Genomic DNA, 19281 nt, shown 5'->3' with positions numbered 1-19281 from the left:
TTCAGAGCTCCTAGACCTTCCTATAAGAAGTTAGCCAAAAAGTAGCTTCGAAAAACGCTTAGGTTAAGTTTCAGAGTTGCTTCTAATGTACCAAAGCTGGACTTAGACATAATTTCACTCTCACAACATTATGGCTGGTTGGAGAGAGTCCGAACCACAAGTACCCGGTCCATGGTTCTGGCCGTATACTGGGGGGACGGGGACGACTCCCATTAACCCCTGACTATACAGGGGATACGCTTATCACAATGCCTTTCTGGTCTGTGCTGAAGCAGGGCATTCTGGCAGCCAAGTGGCTTGACCTTTATTAGTGAGCCTGGTTACCCCCTCTCGGAACCACAGACTTAGAAATCGCCAGTTCATATACAGTGCATAAAATATATTTATATATATACCCTTATACACCATTTAATAAAAAATATCACAAAATTCTTCTAAGTCCCTCGGGAAGAGTGAAAGACGCGCACGTTCATTTTCAGAGCTCCTAGACCTTCCTATAAGAAGTTAGCCAAAAAGTAGCTTCGAAAAACGCTTAGGTTAAGTTTCAGAGTTGCTTCTAATGTACCAAAGCTGGACTTAGACATAATTTCACTCTCACAACATTATGGCTGGTTGGAGACAGTCCGAACCACAAGTACCGGGTCCATGGTTCTGGCCGTATACTGGGGGGACGGGGACGACTCCCATTAACCCCTGACTATACCGGGGATACGCTTATCACAATGCCTTTCTGGTCTGTGCTGAAGCAGGGCATTCTGGCAGCCAAGTGGCTTGACCTTTATTAGTGAGCCTGGTTACCCCCTCTCGGAACCACAGACTTAGAAATCGCCAGCTCATATACAGTGCATAAAATATATTTATATATATACCCTTATACACCATTTTAATAAAAAATATCACAAAATTCTTCTAAGTCCCTCGGGAAGAGTGAAAGACGCGCACGTTCATTTTCAGAGCTCCTAGACCTTCCTATAAGAAGTTAGCCAAAAAGTAGCTTCGAAAAACGCTTAGGTTAAGTTTCAGAGTTGCTTCTAATGTACCAAAGCTGGACTTAGACATAATTTCACTCTCACAACATTATGGCTGGTTGGAGAGAGTCCGAACCACAAGTACCGGGTCCATGGTTCTGGCCGTATACTGGGGGGACGGGGACGACTCCCATTAACCCCTGACTATACAGGGGATACGCTTATCACAATGCCTTTCTGGTCTGTGCTGAAGCAGGGCATTCTGGCAGCCAAGTGGCTTGACCTTTATTAGTGAGCCTGGTTACCCCCTCTCGGAACCACAGACTTAGAAATCGCCAGCTCATATACAGTGCATAAAATATATTTATATATATACCCTTATACACCATTTAATAAAAAATATCACAAAATTCTTCTAAGTCCCTCGGGAAGAGTGAAAGACGCGCACGTTCATTTTCAGAGCTCCTAGACCTTCCTATAAGAAGTTAGCCAAAAAGTAGCTTCGAAAAACGCTTAGGTTAAGTTTCAGAGTTGCTTCTAATGTACCAAAGCTGGACTTAGACATAATTTCACTCTCACAACATTATGGCTGGTTGGAGACAGTCCGAACCACAAGTACCGGGTCCATGGTTCTGGCCGTATACTGGGGGGACGGGGACGACTCCCATTAACCCCTGACTATACCGGGGATACGCTTATCACAATGCCTTTCTGGTCTGTGCTGAAGCAGGGCATTCTGGCAGCCAAGTGGCTTGACCTTTATTAGTGAGCCTGGTTACCCCCTCTCGGAACCACAGACTTAGAAATCGCCAGCTCATATACAGTGCATAAAATATATTTATATATATACCCTTATACACCATTTTAATAAAAAATATCACAAAATTCTTCTAAGTCCCTCGGGAAGAGTGAAAGACGCGCACGTTCATTTTCAGAGCTCCTAGACCTTCCTATAAGAAGTTAGCCAAAAAGTAGCTTCGAAAAACGCTTAGGTTAAGTTTCAGAGTTGCTTCTAATGTACCAAAGCTGGACTTAGACATAATTTCACTCTCACAACATTATGGCTGGTTGGAGAGAGTCCGAACCACAAGTACCGGGTCCATGGTTCTGGCCGTATACTGGGGGGACGGGGACGACTCCCATTAACCCCTGACTATACAGGGGATACGCTTATCACAATGCCTTTCTGGTCTGTGCTGAAGCAGGGCATTCTGGCAGCCAAGTGGCTTGACCTTTATTAGTGAGCCTGGTTACCCCCTCTCGGAACCACAGACTTAGAAATCGCCAGCTCATATACAGTGCATAAAATATATTTATATATATACCCTTATACACCATTTTAATAAAAAATATCACAAAATTCTTCAAAGTCCCTCGGGAAGAGTGAAAGACGCGCACGTTCATTTTCAGAGCTCCTAGACCTTCCTATAAGAAGTTAGCCAAAAAGTAGCTTCGAAAAACGCTTAGGTTAAGTTTCAGAGTTGCTTCTAATGTACCAAAGCTGGACTTAGACATAATTTCACTCTCACAACATTATGGCTGGTTGGAGAGAGTCCGAACCACAAGTACCGGGTCCATGGTTCTGGCCGTATACTGGGGGGACGGGGACGACTCCCATTAACCCCTGACTATACCGGGGATACGCTTATCACAATGCCTTTCTGGTCTGTGCTGAAGCAGGGCATTCTGGCAGCCAAGTGGCTTGACCTTTATTAGTGAGCCTGGTTACCCCCTCTCGGAACCACAGACTTAGAAATCGCCAGCTCATATACAGTGCATAAAATATATTTATATATATACCCTTATACACCATTTTAATAAAAAATATCACAAAATTCTTCAAAGTCCCTCGGGAAGAGTGAAAGACGCGCACGTTCATTTTCAGAGCTCCTAGACCTTCCTATAAGAAGTTAGCCAAAAAGTAGCTTCGAAAAACGCTTAGGTTAAGTTTCAGAGTTGCTTCTAATGTACCAAAGCTGGACTTAGACATAATTTCACTCTCACAACATTATGGCTGGTTGGAGAGAGTCCGAACCACAAGTACAGGGTCCATGGTTCTGGCCGTATACTGGGGGGACGGGGACGACTCCCATTAACCCCTGACTATACCGGGGATACGCTTATCACAATGCCTTTCTGGTCTGTGCTGAAGCAGGGCATTCTGGCAGCCAAGTGGCTTGACCTTTATTAGTGAGCCTGGTTACCCCCTCTCGGAACCACAGACTTAGAAATCGCCAGCTCATATACAGTGCATAAAATATATTTATATATATACCCTTATACACCATTTTAATAAAAAATATCACAAAATTCTTCTAAGTCCCTCGGGAAGAGTGAAAGACGCGCACGTTCATTTTCAGAGCTCCTAGACCTTCCTATAAGAAGTTAGCCAAAAAGTACTGTAGTTTTGAAAATCGCTTAGGTTAAGTTTCAGAGTTGCTTCTAATGTACCAAAGCTGGACTTAGACATAATTTCACTCTCACACCATTATGGCTGGTTGGAGAAAGTCCGAACCACAAGTACCGGGTCCATGGTTCTGGCCGTATACTGGGGGACGGGGACGACTCCCATTAACCCCTGACTATACCGGGGATACGCTTATCACAATGCCTTTCTGGTCTGTGCTGAAGCAGGGCATTCTGGCAGCCAAGTGGCTTGACCTTTATTAGTGAGCCTGGTTACCCCCTCTCGGAACCACAGACTTAGAAATCGCCAGCTCATATACAGTGCATAAAATATATTTATATATATACCCTTATACACCATTTTAATAAAAAATATCACAAAATTCTTCTAAGTCCCTCGGGAAGAGTGAAAGACGCGCACGTTCATTTTCAGAGCTCCTAGACCTTCCTATAAGAAGTTAGCCAAAAAGTAGCTTCGAAAAACGCTTAGGTTAAGTTTCAGAGTTGCTTCTAATGTACCAAAGCTGGACTTAGACATAATTTCACTCTCACAACATTATGGCTGGTTGGAGACAGTCCGAACCACAAGTACCGGGTCCATGGTTCTGGCCGTATACTGGGGGGACGGGGACGACTCCCATTAACCCCTGACTATACCGGGGATACGCTTATCACAATGCCTTTCTGGTCTGTGCTGAAGCAGGGCATTCTGGCAGCCAAGTGGCTTGACCTTTATTAGTGAGCCTGGTTACCCCCTCTCGGAACCACAGACTTAGAAATCGCCAGCTCATATACAGTGCATAAAATATATTTATATATATACCCTTATACACCATTTAATAAAAAATATCACAAAATTCTTCTAAGTCCCTCGGGAAGAGTGAAAGACGCGCACGTTCATTTTCAGAGCTCCTAGACCTTCCTATAAGAAGTTAGCCAAAAAGTAGCTTCGAAAAACGCTTAGGTTAAGTTTCAGAGTTGCTTCTAATGTACCAAAGCTGGACTTAGACATAATTTCACTCTCACAACATTATGGCTGGTTGGAGACAGTCCGAACCACAAGTACCGGGTCCATGGTTCTGGCCGTATACTGGGGGGACGGGGACGACTCCCATTAACCCCTGACTATACCGGGGATACGCTTATCACAATGCCTTTCTGGTCTGTGCTGAAGCAGGGCATTCTAGCAGCCAAGTGGCTTGACCTTTATTAGTGAGCCTGGTTACCCCCTCTCGGAACCACAGACTTAGAAATCGCCAGCTCATATACAGTGCATAAAATATATTTATATATATACCCTTATACACCATTTTAATAAAAAATATCACAAAATTCTTCTAAGTCCCTCGGGAAGAGTGAAAGACGCGCACGTTCATTTTCAGAGCTCCTAGACCTTCCTATAAGAAGTTAGCCAAAAAGTAGCTTCGAAAAACGCTTAGGTTAAGTTTCAGAGTTGCTTCTAATGTACCAAAGCTGGACTTAGACATAATTTCACTCTCACAACATTATGGCTGGTTGGAGACAGTCCGAACCACAAGTACCGGGTCCATGGTTCTGGCCGTATACTGGGGGGACGGGGACGACTCCCATTAACCCCTGACTATACCGGGGATACGCTTATCACAATGCCTTTCTGGTCTGTGCTGAAGCAGGGCATTCTGGCAGCCAAGTGGCTTGACCTTTATTAGTGAGCCTGGTTACCCCCTCTCGGAACCACAGACTTAGAAATCGCCAGCTCATATACAGTGCATAAAATATATTTATATATATACCCTTATACACCATTTAATAAAAAATATCACAAAATTCTTCTAAGTCCCTCGGGAAGAGTGAAAGACGCGCACGTTCATTTTCAGAGCTCCTAGACCTTCCTATAAGAAGTTAGCCAAAAAGTAGCTTCGAAAAACGCTTAGGTTAAGTTTCAGAGTTGCTTCTAATGTACCAAAGCTGGACTTAGACATAATTTCACTCTCACAACATTATGGCTGGTTGGAGAGAGTCCGAACCACAAGTACCGGGTCCATGGTTCTGGCCGTATACTGGGGGGACGGGGACGACTCCCATTAACCCCTGACTATACCGGGGATACGCTTATCACAATGCCTTTCTGGTCTGTGCTGAAGCAGGGCATTCTGGCAGCCAAGTGGCTTGACCTTTATTAGTGAGCCTGGTTACCCCCTCTCGGAACCACAGACTTAGAAATCGCCAGCTCATATACAGTGCATAAAATATATTTATATATATACCCTTATACACCATTTTAATAAAAAATATCACAAAATTCTTCAAAGTCCCTCGGGAAGAGTGAAAGACGCGCACGTTCATTTTCAGAGCTCCTAGACCTTCCTATAAGAAGTTAGCCAAAAAGTAGCTTCGAAAAACGCTTAGGTTAAGTTTCAGAGTTGCTTCTAATGTACCAAAGCTGGACTTAGACATAATTTCACTCTCACAACATTATGGCTGGTTGGAGAGAGTCCGAACCACAAGTACAGGGTCCATGGTTCTGGCCGTATACTGGGGGGACGGGGACGACTCCCATTAACCCCTGACTATACCGGGGATACGCTTATCACAATGCCTTTCTGGTCTGTGCTGAAGCAGGGCATTCTGGCAGCCAAGTGGCTTGACCTTTATTAGTGAGCCTGGTTACCCCCTCTCGGAACCACAGACTTAGAAATCGCCAGCTCATATACAGTGCATAAAATATATTTATATATATACCCTTATACACCATTTAATAAAAAATATCACAAAATTCTTCTAAGTCCCTCGGGAAGAGTGAAAGACGCGCACGTTCATTTTCAGAGCTCCTAGACCTTCCTATAAGAAGTTAGCCAAAAAGTAGCTTCGAAAAACGCTTAGGTTAAGTTTCAGAGTTGCTTCTAATGTACCAAAGCTGGACTTAGACATAATTTCACTCTCACAACATTATGGCTGGTTGGAGACAGTCCGAACTGTGAAGGTAGAAATGTGTGTGAATATATATTTCTTCTTTTGTTATGTTATACGCCCGAACTTTGTCTCAGATATCCTGGTAAACACATGACCAGATGATTAAACCATGAACTGATGACGCAGCTATGCACGAGGGCTGCATGAGCCCGGGAGAATGTATGACTTAACCAATCAAGGAAGACAGCGTGTCCCGGAATAAAGATACATATGACTTAACCAATCAAGGAAGACAGCGTGTCCCGGAATAAAGATACATATGATTTAACCCCTCCCATGCCCCTCCCCGCTATGAGCTATATAAACTATGTTGTGTACTCAATAAAGCAGCAGTTCCTGTGTTACCCCCGGGATAACGCATGTACTGAGATTGAAGCTGAACTTTGTGTCAGAGTCTTTCTTAGTGAGCTAGCGCATGCATGATTGAATTTGGAGCAAGTGACTGAAGAGAGAGAGAGACCCTGATATAGTGAGATTCACGACCTCATTATTTGGCGCCCAACGTGTGAGGGGGGGAGCGTGACTCCGGCTCACCACGAGAGACTGACCTGTCGCTGATTTTGCTGCAGAGACCGTGACACACCGACCCGAGGACTGGCCACCCTCAAAGTCAAGGTAAGCTCTTGCATACATTTTGTGTGTTATCTTGCCTATGACAAGTCGGTGGGTTGCTGCCTAGGTAGTATAATCTGTTTAGGTCTTTCACTCACGTTGATGTGATACAACGGTGTGATCTTTAGAGTCGCGCTCTGTTTAGAACTGTTAAAAATATCATACTCTTCAGTTGCTTGTGGTCACCTATAAGTTGCTAAATTGTGCGAATGTTTACATGTTATATATGCTAGTCAGTGCCGCAAGTAGGAGCCCGAAGTTGAGAGGGATTTTTGTCGGCTGACTGGAGGTCGTATATGTGGGTGTATTAGTGCATTAGTGTTGGGAATTAAGGTGACCGAGTGGGTAGTAATGGGAGATAGATTGCGGGTTGTCTGATTGATTTTCTGACCAGTAATTGCAAAATCCCTGAATGAGAGTGCAGGCTGTCAGCCGAGGCGAGGGAACAGGACGGGCACTGATGCTCTGAGGGCGGTAACCTGAAAAAGTGGTTCCCTCGAGACGTAGAGATAGTACTCTGTCTCCGGTACCGGGTGTCTGGGGTCAGGGACCCAACGTCTGAGGGCGGTAACCAAACAGTGGTTCCCTCGAGACGGTGACACAGGACCGGCCACGAGATATTAGTGGGACGAACAGAGAATTCAGAGATGTTGCACTTATTTAAGAAAAAACATGTGTTGCCCACAGGGGCACAGACAGCACTAGATTTAGTCCGCACTCGAGAAGGAAAGAAATATACTAAAAATGCAAGTAATCTGTATAAAATGGCGGACGCTCCGTCCACGGGAAGATTACAACCCAGTCTCTGGGCTAAAATTATAACGGAATCTAGAGGGTTGTTGGAGGATAAAGGATTGTTGGAGGTGGCGCAGGCTCATCTGCGAGTAGCAGGGAAATTATGTGAAGAAGGGTATGAGGAAGTGGTGGGTCAAGGGGGGTCCACATTATCAGAAATGTTATATGGTTATATGAAACCCGTTAAACCAAAGGGGACCACGGCCCCTCCGCCATACCAAGATGGCGCTCGCCCTAGTCCAAAAGGGTGGGTCTGCTCGCATTGTGGTGTACAAAACCCCGACTGGCGGGATTTCTGCTGTAGTTGTGGCACGCCCCACACTGGCCCTCCCCCTCCTCCCGACAACGCCCAGCCCAACAAACCCTGCCCTCCGGAGTCCAGTTCCTCCCACCCAGTCCTTTCCGCCCCTTCCGCCCCCTTATATCCGGTCCTCACTACTTCCGGATCCTATTACCAAGGACCGGAGGCTGGTGACACGCAAGGCCCCATAGTCAAGGGAACGGATACCCAAGCTACTACAAGCGCAGTACAAATACTTTTCCCTTCCGTTCCGGTCTACTCTCTCAAAGAACTTTTTCAGACTCCAGAAGCCCTCGAAGTACTCGCAAAAGTACGACGGGCCACAGCCCCTGACGAACTATCAGAGTGGGAAGACCAGGCAGGGCCAACCCATAATTTGGCACCTGTACCGCCGCTCGCTTCTACACCACGAATCCCTTCCCGGCCTCCACCACTCCCGAGTGCTAAACCTAAATCAATACTTTCGACTAAACCCCCGCCCTTACCTAGCAGGCCCCAAGTGCCAGAAAATTGGTTTCCGGCCGCATCCAAAGTATATGTTAATCCACAGGGACACCAAGTAACTATCAGTGTAGGTGTCGGGGATATCACCACCGCAAGGGTAGATGTGATAGTTAATGCAGCAAACTCAGAACTCCAACACAAGGGGGGTTTAGCAAGGGCAATTTCCCAAGCGGCAGGGCCCTCTTTGCAGAAAAATAGTAATGATCTCATTGCTAGTTCGGGCCCAATAGGACCCGGGGAAATCGCTATTACCGGCCCGGGTGATATACCTATTAATCGTATTATACATGTTGTAGGGCCCCGATACGACCGGGAGTTTGAACCCATATGTGCGGAGCAATTGCAAAATGGAATTTGGAACACCCTCACTTATCTATCAGATCAGGCTTGCGTTGATGAGGGTATTACAACCGTAGCTTTTCCACTGGTGTCGACCGGGTTATACAAGTACCCATTAGAATCAGCAGTCAGAATTATTATAGCCACTATACGTGAGTTCATAGACATTAGGCCCACCCAACTTACCGAGATAAGAATAGTTACGGATCAGGCAGAAAGAGTGTCGGTTATGTTGGCCGCGTTACAGGCCAAAGATCCGCGCAGAGACAATATAGTGCCTTCGGCAGTGCCCTCCCTCCCCGAGTCTCAGGCCTACCACGCCCGGGTAAAGCCCGCTATTAAGCTGGAGTCGGTGGCGGAAAACCAGCATTCCGCTATGACAGACAACACGCCCCGCAATGTCACAAAGCTTGGTCTTCAGTATGTTACGTTCACTCCCACACAAGTGTCTACCCTAGTAGCGAATCTTCCCGATCCGGAAAAACAACCTATGCCATTCTACAGAAGAATGGAACAGATACGGAAGACGTATGGCTGCTCCTGGTCCGATTTAAGCTCGCTGACTGAAATTAGGGCCTCCGATAGTTTTCTACCACTGATGGCCCCCGCTTTTGACTCCAGTCAGGCCCCAGCGCTTGACACTTATGCTTCAGGACTGACCTATTGCCAGCAACTCAAACTGTGGGCTCAAGAAGCCCTAACAGAGTTACAAGGGTCCCTTCAGGACATCACCCAGAACGATGGGGAATCAGTGGAACAATATGCTTCCCGATGCCAGATACAATTCGAAGATCTGGGATTCATCCACCAGCACAAAGCTCACCGGCTGATTCTGACCAAAGCCTTTGTGGAAGGGTTAAACGAAGACCTAAGGGAAAAGATTCTGTCGATTCGTCCAGACTGCATAGGAGGCACTCTACAAGATGCTGTGTTGGTGGCCAAAGGTTTTGCACGCTCCCAAGCAAAGGAAGTGAAGGAGAAAGGGAAAAAGAAGGCCCTCGCGTTAATGATGCAAGATAACGAAGGCGCAGGCGCTGTGCTATGCCCCTCCCTTCCTGGAGCACCTCCCACAGGACCTCAGTACCTCCCTCCTCCACCATCGGGATGTACCCCGAACCCCCCCAACCCCGCTCCCTACCCACAACAACCACCACCGGTCTACCCGCAATACCCCACACCGTACCCATACCCTCCCCCTGCCCCGGCATATGCTCCTTACTACCCCCAGCCTCCCCAACAAGGGTTAAATTCATATGGTGGCAACTATGGCGGACAGCGACAGGATAGAAGACAAAATGGCCGTGGCCAGGGAGGACCCATCTGCTGGAACTGTGGTATAGTTGGACACGTGAGACGTGAATGCAGAAAGCCACGACAAGAACAACAACAAGACGGGCTACCTCCTCGGTCCTGAAAGGAAGGACAATCCGGGACCACCATGGCAGCAGTGGGACATACTGCTGTATGCGGGAAAGTTACTCTCGCAGTAAACAATGTCCCTCTAGATTTCCTGGTGGACTCGGGGGCGTCCACATCAGTTATTTCAAAAAGGTTCCTTCCCCCCACTATAGAATTATCCCCAGACTGGATGTCATCTGTTGGCGTGGAGGGAGTGCAAAGAGAAAGCCGACTGACCATCCCAGTACCCCTCGGCCCCTTTTCGGATGTGGTCGCACGATTTTTAGTTTCTTCAACCTGCCCCATCAATCTTTTGGGATCGGACATTCTCCAACGACTACGGGCCAATATCTGCTATGATGCAGACGGAATGCAGCTTACCCTTCACCGTCCAGATGGGGACGACACGGGGCCCGCGGATATTTGCACCATCAAAGCCTTGCCACTAATGATGATGCAAGATCTGGCACTACGTGAGATGGGATTTCCCGAACATATAGAGTGTTTTATTCCCCCAGAACTATGGTCTGTGGGACCTGAAGATGTTGGTCTTCTCCCAGTCCCCCCAGTGGTTGTGCAACTGAAGCCAGGACTCCCCTTTCCACGGGTCCCCCAATATCCGTTAAAAGCTGCTCAGGAAACCAGTCTAAAAATCCAGATTCAGGCATATCTACAGAAAGGAGTTCTGAAATACTGCACATCCCCTTGCAACACTCCTTTGTTTCCGGTTAAAAAGAAGACTGTGAAAGGCCAACCTGAAAAGTACCGGCTGGTACAAGACCTTCGAGCTATAAATGCGGCCACTATCATGGAAACTCCAGTGGTCCCGAATCCCAATACCCTTCTCAGCGGTGTCCCGCCTGAAGCAGGTCTCTTTACGGTAATCGACCTGGCAAATGCTTTCTTTAGTGTCCCCCTCCAGGAGGAATGCCAATTCCTGTTCGCATTTACGTTTCAAGGGGCACAACTGACATGGACCAGAATACCCCAAGGTGCTCAGAACAGTCCCAATCAGTTCTCCCAAGCTTTAAAGTTGTCCCTTTCCCCATGGGTATCCGCACACCCAGAAGCCACACTTCTCCAATACGTGGACGACCTTCTACTCTGCGGGCCTACTACTTTCCAAGACCTCGAAGATCTCTCCGTCTCTCTGCTCCAATATCTCTATACGATCAGATGCAAAGTTTCCAAATCCAAGCTACAGTGGTGTCTACCTCGTGTTGTCTTCCTAGGCCATTGTATTTCACAAGGCATCAAGCACCTGACAGATGAGAGGAAACAGGCTATCTCGTTAGTAAAATACCCGTCCACCATTCACGAACTACAAATGTTCCTCGGATTGATCACATATTGCCGACAATGGATCCCAGATGCATCAAGAAATATGCAACCCCTATATGATGCCTTGAAAACAGGCCCCAAAGAGGAAGATGTAGCTGATACTGAAACCTATCAGTTGTACCAACAGTGTTTCGCTGCCTTGAAGGAATCAATATCTACCGCCCCGGCTCTAGGTCTTCCGGATTACTCCAAGCCTTTCCATCTTTATGTATCAGAACAAGATGGCCACGCCTCAGGTGTTCTCTCCCAGGCTCACAGAGATAGACAACGACCTGTGGGATACTATTCTGCCCGTCTGGATCCTGTTGCCCGGACTTCTCCCAGCTGTCTCAAAGCGGCCCATGCTGCTCAATTATTGCTCGACAAAGTTGCTGATATTACATTAGGACACGATGTTACTATCATGGCACCCCACGACCTGGCCGCAGTCCTCTCCTTGACGCTGCCCCGACATCTTACCCACCAACGGCACCTTAGACTTCAATGCTCTCTGCTCCTGCCTTCATACGTCTCGTTCCAACGCTGTACCACGATTAATCCAGCATCTCTTCTGCCACATATCCCAAAGGGGGGAGTTGATGGCAGTACAGATGAAGTGCAAGAGACGTCCCCTCACGATTGCCTACTCACCCTACAGCAGGATACGTCAGAGCCTCCCAATATGTCGACAAGCCCACTACCAGATGCTGACTGGGAACTATGGACTGACGGATCCAGATATGCAGACGAACACGGTCGGTTCCACACCGGTTTCGCGGTTACCACAGAAACCGAAATTCTCCATGCTGAGGCATTACCACCTGGAAGATCAGCCCAGGAGGCAGAACTAGTGGCCCTACAAATGGCACTAGAAATGGCAAAAGGCAAGAAAGTGAATATAAGAACGGACTCGCGTTATGCTTTCGGTATTGCCCATGACTTCGGCACAATATGGCAGAATAGAGGATTTATAACATCTTCTGGAACCCCAGTGAAGCATGCTGACCTTATCCAGGATCTGATGAGAGCTATGGCACTACCCGTCCAGGTGGCAGTCCTCAAAGTAAAGGCACATGGGAAAGTAGACAGCAAGGAAGCCAGAGGTAATCAACTGGCCGACCAGGCAGCCAAAGAAGCAGCCTTGGGATCTGTGTCGGAGAGATGGCTGTCGACAGAGACTACCGCAGTAACCATGGTGAGCACAAGGGCACAAGTGAAAAAGAAAGAACAAGACAGAGAAGCAGGAATAGAAATTGATGATGTCCCGTTTACGCTTGCAATTCGACCTCCAATTACCAAGCTACTACAGGAACAGTCAAAAGCGTTACCAGAAGAGAAAAAGCAATGGAAGAAAGATGGGGCGAGCATCGAGAAAGGAACAGGTCTATGGAAAAAGGATGATGTATATTGCCTCCCCAGACGAATGTACCCAGCAGTAGCGACATGGGCACACGGAGCGACGCACAGAGGAAAGAACCAAGCCTTTGCCTATATCAGAAAGTTCTATCACGCACCAGGAATCAGTACCACGTTAGCTACGTATAACCAAGCTTGCCAAGTTTGCCAGACATGTAATCCCAGTCGCACCCAAGCAGTACCCATTCAACACCTCGCCAAACCAGAATATCCGTGGCAAAGAATTCAGGTGGACCATATACATATGCCCCCGGCTGGAGGATACGAGTACGTGCTGGTAGTGGTGGATATGTTTTCAGGATGGCCCGAAGCTTACCCAGTCAAGAATATGACAGCCAAGGTGACAGCCAAGAAGATGCTCATAGAGGTAGCTTGCAGATTTGGAATACCGGAAGTGATAGAAAGTGATCAGGGACCAGCTTTTGTTGCTAATGTTTTCTCCGAACTCTGGTTTATGCTGGGAGCCCACCAAGGACTGCACACCCCATACCATCCGCAAAGTTCGGGAAAGGTAGAAAGGATGAACGGCACACTGAAGACCAAACTGTTAAAAATGAGCCAGGACCACCCTGTCCCCTGGCCAGAACTACTGCCCATAGCGCTATACCATGTTAGACACACTCCTCAGGCGAAACATGGTCTCACCCCCTTCGAGGTTTTATTCGGGTCACCCCCTAGGATACCAGAGATAGACAGCCAGGAATTACAAAAGAATCAGGATAAATTGGTGCAATTTGTAATTTTATTGGGTCAAGAATTGTCTAACTCTCGTTCTTTAGTGTCCGCTTCTCTTCCAGAATCCTCAGGAGAAACAGTCCATCCTTTCAAGCCAGGCGACAGTGTATATCTCAAACGACACGTAAGATCAGACTGTCTGGAGCCCAGATTCGACGGTCCATATCGTGTCCTGCTGATCACCCCTACCGCGGTAAAACTTGAAGGGAGAGGACCCTGGATACACGCTTCCCATTGCAAGAAATCCCCAATTGAAGCTCCATGATGTATATCCTTTTGCTTATAGTTTTAAGTTTAGGGGTAGAGGTAAAAACAGTGACCTTTTGGGTCAACTCTTCACTGTCCTTACAGACATTTACTACTGATTTCTGTAAAGTTGCGGATTGCGAATATTTCAAGTTATATCCTAACCCAGGGTATTGGCAGCAGGGACAACTGTATCTCTGTGTCACTTTCGGTGACAATAAATGGTGCGGCAAATGGTCTAATGTAGGATGGAACACTGGGGATGAGGATTGGGCCTATCAGCCATCTGAGGGGAAAAACAGGAAAGATAAGAATGGGAAATCCCTCCTGACCAGACTGATTTTAGGTAAGGGTGTTTGGAGTCCTACCACCTGCCAAGCTAGCACCCCACCTATATGTCTCCCTTTCTATCTACAGCTCGAGAATCCATCGGAGGACGATATGGGGCTGTATGTGTTAGGGATGTACGGAGGTACATTACATGGACAGATGGGACACCTATTGTTTAGAGATATTAAGAATAGGCCGATACAACCCACCGGGGCTCCCAAACATAATAAAGAAAAATTTGATGCCAAAATACAGGAAGTATTGCCCATTCCCAATCTAACATGGGAAGATGTGTTCCAAATTGAGACACAAACTGATGTAAGGAAAAATATGTGGTTAGAGTGGGTAAAGTATACGGTGAAGAGTTCAGGTCAGAATGTTAGTTGTATAGCTTGCGCTGCCGCCAACACCCATCTGACCACAGTCCCTCTTGTCCTCCCAGGCAATGAAACTTTATGTCTAATATCTCTGTTAAGTAATGGTAGCGTTTCCAAATGTCCAGAATTAGGCCATCTAGTGTCCGTTAAGACCAGTGTCAAACCCCCAAGAGAAGTATTCATCCACAATGGAAACTATACCTGTTTCAATGGTAAACGCAGTCCTGGCGTAAAACTAGGAAGGTTTGCTCCAGGTTTTTGTGTTACAAACTCCTCATTGGACTCCGACAAACTCCAGAACCACACCCTTCATATGTTAGATGTATATTGGTTGTGTGGAAACGGTATACTTCGTAACATCTTGCCCCCCCAATGGCAGGGGCAGTGTACTTTAGTAAAACTAATAATGCCTTTCAGAATACTTCCCTGGGAACCTGAGGAACAATATCTATCTAGGAGGCCTCTGTCTTTTTCACGATACAAAAGAGATATAAAGACAGATTTACAGAACGATGGGATGGTATATAGAGATGCCATAGGAGTTCCAAGGGGGGTCCCTGATGAATTCAAGGCCCTAGACCAAATTTCCGCTGGATTTATATCAATCATCCCACAAGTACAAATTAATAAAAATGTTGACTGGATTAACTATTTGTATTACAATCAGCAGAGGTTTATAAATTTTAGTAGGGATGCGTTTCAGGGTATTATTGAAGAACTAGGGCCCAACACCCGGATGACCCTCCAGAATAGGATGGCTATCGATATGATTTTAGCAGAAAAGGGTGGTGTATGTTCCATGTTTGGTGAAGAATGTTGTACTTATATCCCTGAAAATTCGGCAATTGACGGTAAAACAGTCAAGGCACTCAATCAAATTAAGGACCTAGCTTTAGAGGTAAAGAGGAATGCAGGAGTACACTGGCGACACACTTTATTCGAGCTTGGCTAGTCCCACGAATTCGGGTATACCCGGGTGTATTGAGGTTTGTGACTGTTTTCTGCCCGAGTGCATTGAGTTATTTTCCAAGCAGGGATTGAAGCATTTTATTCCCGCTGGCTGCAATACTGCACAGTATATATATATAAACTGCATTACAATTCATGAATGTATGCCATCTGGTAGACACGCGAAGCATTGCAGCCTATTAAATCCTAATCATTATCATTTAACAGATCAGCCGCCCATCAGCCAGGCATGAACCCAGGCTGGGAAGGCAAATGCAACGGGGCTTGTCAGAGGTTAGGAGTGGCGCATTCCAGGTATCTGCCAGGTACATACCGGGTATTTGCTCGAATAAAGTGTGTCGGTGCAGTAGATACCAGTTGGGCCAATTGGATAGCAGATTGGGCGGGAGGATGGAAATCGATTCTTACCACGATCGGCCTAGTTATTTTATGTATTTTTATATTTGGTATTCTTATTCTCTGTTGCCTTATTCCTCTCTATCGCAAACTGATGCTCAAAGTTGGTGGTGTCGACATGATGATAAACACCGGAAGTGAATTGGAAATTCTGCTTAGCTCCAAAATTCACAAAGATATGCCTACCCACAGTCCTTCTAGGACTCCTCATTTTATTTGTAATTCATTGCTGTAGACTATTAAGGCTATACGGAAGGGAAGGGACTCTTGCGGTGTGTTAAGTCTCGATGGAAGGTATAGGAGTCTATTAGAGATATCCTGTGCCAGTAATCGAGTGAAGTATCCCATTCCTTTTTCCCCATCGCAAGACAGCCTTACTCCCTTAGGCAAGTCAGAAATATCTATTCAAGGGGGGATTGTGAAGGTAGAAATGTGTGTGAATATATATTTCTTCTTTTGTTATGTTATACGCCCGAACTTTGTCTCAGATATCCTGGTAAACACATGACCAGATGATTAAACCATGAACTGATGACGCAGCTATGCACGAGGGCTGCATGAGCCCGGGAGAATGTATGACTTAACCAATCAAGGAAGACAGCGTGTCCCGGAATAAAGATACATATGACTTAACCAATCAAGGAAGACAGCGTGTCCCGGAATAAAGATACATATGATTTAACCCCTCCCATGCCCCTCCCCGCTATGAGCTATATAAACTATGTTGTGTACTCAATAAAGCAGCAGTTCCTGTGTTACCCCCGGGATAACGCATGTACTGAGATTGAAGCTGAACTTTGTGTCAGAGTCTTTCTTAGTGAGCTAGCGCATGCATGATTGAATTTGGAGCAAGTGACTGAAGAGAGAGAGAGACCCTGATATAGTGAGATTCACGACCTCATTAGAACCACAAGTACCGGGTCCATGGTTCTGGCCGTATACTGGGGGGACGGGGACGACTCCCATTAACCCCTGACTATACCGGGGATACGCTTATCACAATGCCTTTCTGGTCTGTGCTGAAGCAGGGCATTCTAGCAGCCAAGTGGCTTGACCTTTATTAGTGAGCCTGGTTACCCCCTCTCGGAACCACAGACTTAGAAATCGCCAGCTCATATACAGTGCATAAAATATATTTATATATATACCCTTATACACCATTTTAATAAAAAATATCACAAAATTCTTCTAAGTCCCTCGGGAAGAGTGAAAGACGCGCACGTTCATTTTCAGAGCTCCTAGACCTTCCTATAAGAAGTTAGCCAAAAAGTAGCTTCGAAAAACGCTTAGGTTAAGTTTCAGAGTTGCTTCTAATGTACCAAAGCTGGACTTAGACATAATTTCACTCTCACAACATTATGGCTGGTTGGAGACAGTCCGAACCACAAGTACCGGGTCCATGGTTCTGGCCGTATACTGGGGGGACGGGGACGACTCCCATTAACCCCTGACTATACCGGGGATACGCTTATCACAATGCCTTTCTGGTCTGTGCTGAAGCAGGGCATTCTGGCAGCCAAGTGGCTTGACCTTTATTAGTGAGCCTGGTTACCCCCTCTCGGAACCACAGACTTAGAAATCGCCAGCTCATATACAGTGCATAAAATATATTTATATATATACCCTTATACACCATTTAATAAAAAATATCACAAAATTCTTCTAAGTCCCTCGGGAAGAGTGAAAGACGCGCACGTTCATTTTCAGAGCTCCTAGACCTTCCTATAAGAAGTTAGCCAAAAAGTAGCTTCGAAAAACGCTTAGGTTAAGTTTCAGAGTTGCTTCTAATGTACCAAAGCTGGACTTAGACATAATTTCACTCTCACAACATTATGGCTGGTTGGAGACAGTCCGAACCACAAGTACCGGGTCCATGGTTCTGGCCGTATACTGGGGGGACGGGGACGACTCCCATTAACCCCTGACTATACCGGGGATACGCTTATCACAATGCCTTTCTGGTCTGTGCTGAAGCAGGGCATTCTAGCAGCCAAGTGGCTTGACCTTTATTAGTGAGCCTGGTTACCCCCTCTCGGAACCACAGACTTAGAAATCGCCAGCTCATATACAGTGCATAAAATATATTTATATATATACCCTTATACACCATTTTAATAAAAAATATCACAAAATTCTTCTAAGTCCCTCGGGAAGAGTGAAAGACGCGCACGTTCATTTTCAGAGCTCCTAGACCTTCCTATAAGAAGTTAGCCAAAAAGTAGCTTCGAAAAACGCTTAGGTTAAGTTTCAGAGTTGCTTCTAATGTACCAAAGCTGGACTTAGACATAATTTCACTCTCACAACATTATGGCTGGTTGGAGACAGTCCGAACCACAAGTACCGGGTCCATGGTTCTGGCCGTATACTGGGGGGACGGGGACGACTCCCATTAACCCCTGACTATACCGGGGATACGCTTATCACAATGCCTTTCTGGTCTGTGCTGAAGCAGGGCATTCTGGCAGCCAAGTGGCTTGACCTTTATTAGTGAGCCTGGTTACCCCCTCTCGGAACCACAGACTTAGAAATCGCCAGCTCATATACAGTGCATAAAATATATTTATATATATACCCTTATACACCATTTAATAAAAAATATCACAAAATTCTTCTAAGTCCCTCGGGAAGAGTGAAAGACGCGCACGTTCATTTTCAGAGCTCCTAGACCTTCCTATAAGAAGTTAGCCAAAAAGTAGCTTCGAAAAACGCTTAGGTTAAGTTTCAGAGTTGCTTCTAATGTACCAAAGCTGGACTTAGACATAATTTCACTCTCACAACATTATGGCTGGTTGGAGAGAGTCCGAACCACAAGTACCGGGTCCATGGTTCTGGCCGTATACTGGGGGGACGGGGACGACTCCCATTAACCCCTGACTATACCGGGGATACGCTTATCACAATGCCTTTCTGGTCTGTGCTGAAGCAGGGCATTCTGGCAGCCAAGTGGCTTGACCTTTATTAGTGAGCCTGGTTACCCCCTCTCGGAACCACAGACTTAGAAATCGCCAGCTCATATACAGTGCATAAAATATATTTATATATATACCCTTATACACCATTTTAATAAAAAATATCACAAAATTCTTCAAAGTCCCTCGGGAAGAGTGAAAGACGCGCACGTTCATTTTCAGAGCTCCTAGACCTTCCTATAAGAAGTTAGCCAAAAAGTAGCTTCGAAAAACGCTTAGGTTAAGTTTCAGAGTTGCTTCTAATGTAC

The 19281-nt window shown here is 46.2% G+C and overlaps 2 protein-coding genes across 2 annotated transcripts; both read left to right on the top strand.

The window, feature by feature from the left end:
• Positions 1-6334: 6334 nt before the first annotated feature.
• Positions 6335-10291, top strand: LOC142475239 (uncharacterized). Its single transcript, XM_075581204.1, has one exon. The coding sequence runs from the start codon at positions 7586-7588 to the stop codon at positions 10289-10291; it is 2706 nt and encodes a 901-aa protein (XP_075437319.1). The 5' UTR covers positions 6335-7585.
• Positions 10292-10315: 24 nt separating this feature from the next.
• On the top strand, positions 10316-15612 carry LOC142475240 (protein NYNRIN-like). The gene has a single exon (XM_075581205.1). It carries the CDS (start codon positions 10316-10318, stop codon positions 14009-14011), a length of 3696 nt encoding a protein of 1231 aa, XP_075437320.1. The 3' UTR covers positions 14012-15612.
• Positions 15613-19281: the final 3669 nt, after the last annotated feature.

Source organism: Ascaphus truei, unplaced genomic scaffold (genome assembly GCF_040206685.1).
Source record: "Ascaphus truei isolate aAscTru1 unplaced genomic scaffold, aAscTru1.hap1 HAP1_SCAFFOLD_112, whole genome shotgun sequence".
Classification (NCBI taxonomy): domain Eukaryota; kingdom Metazoa; phylum Chordata; class Amphibia; order Anura; family Ascaphidae; genus Ascaphus; species Ascaphus truei.
This window is presented reverse-complemented; position numbering and strand designations above follow the sequence as displayed.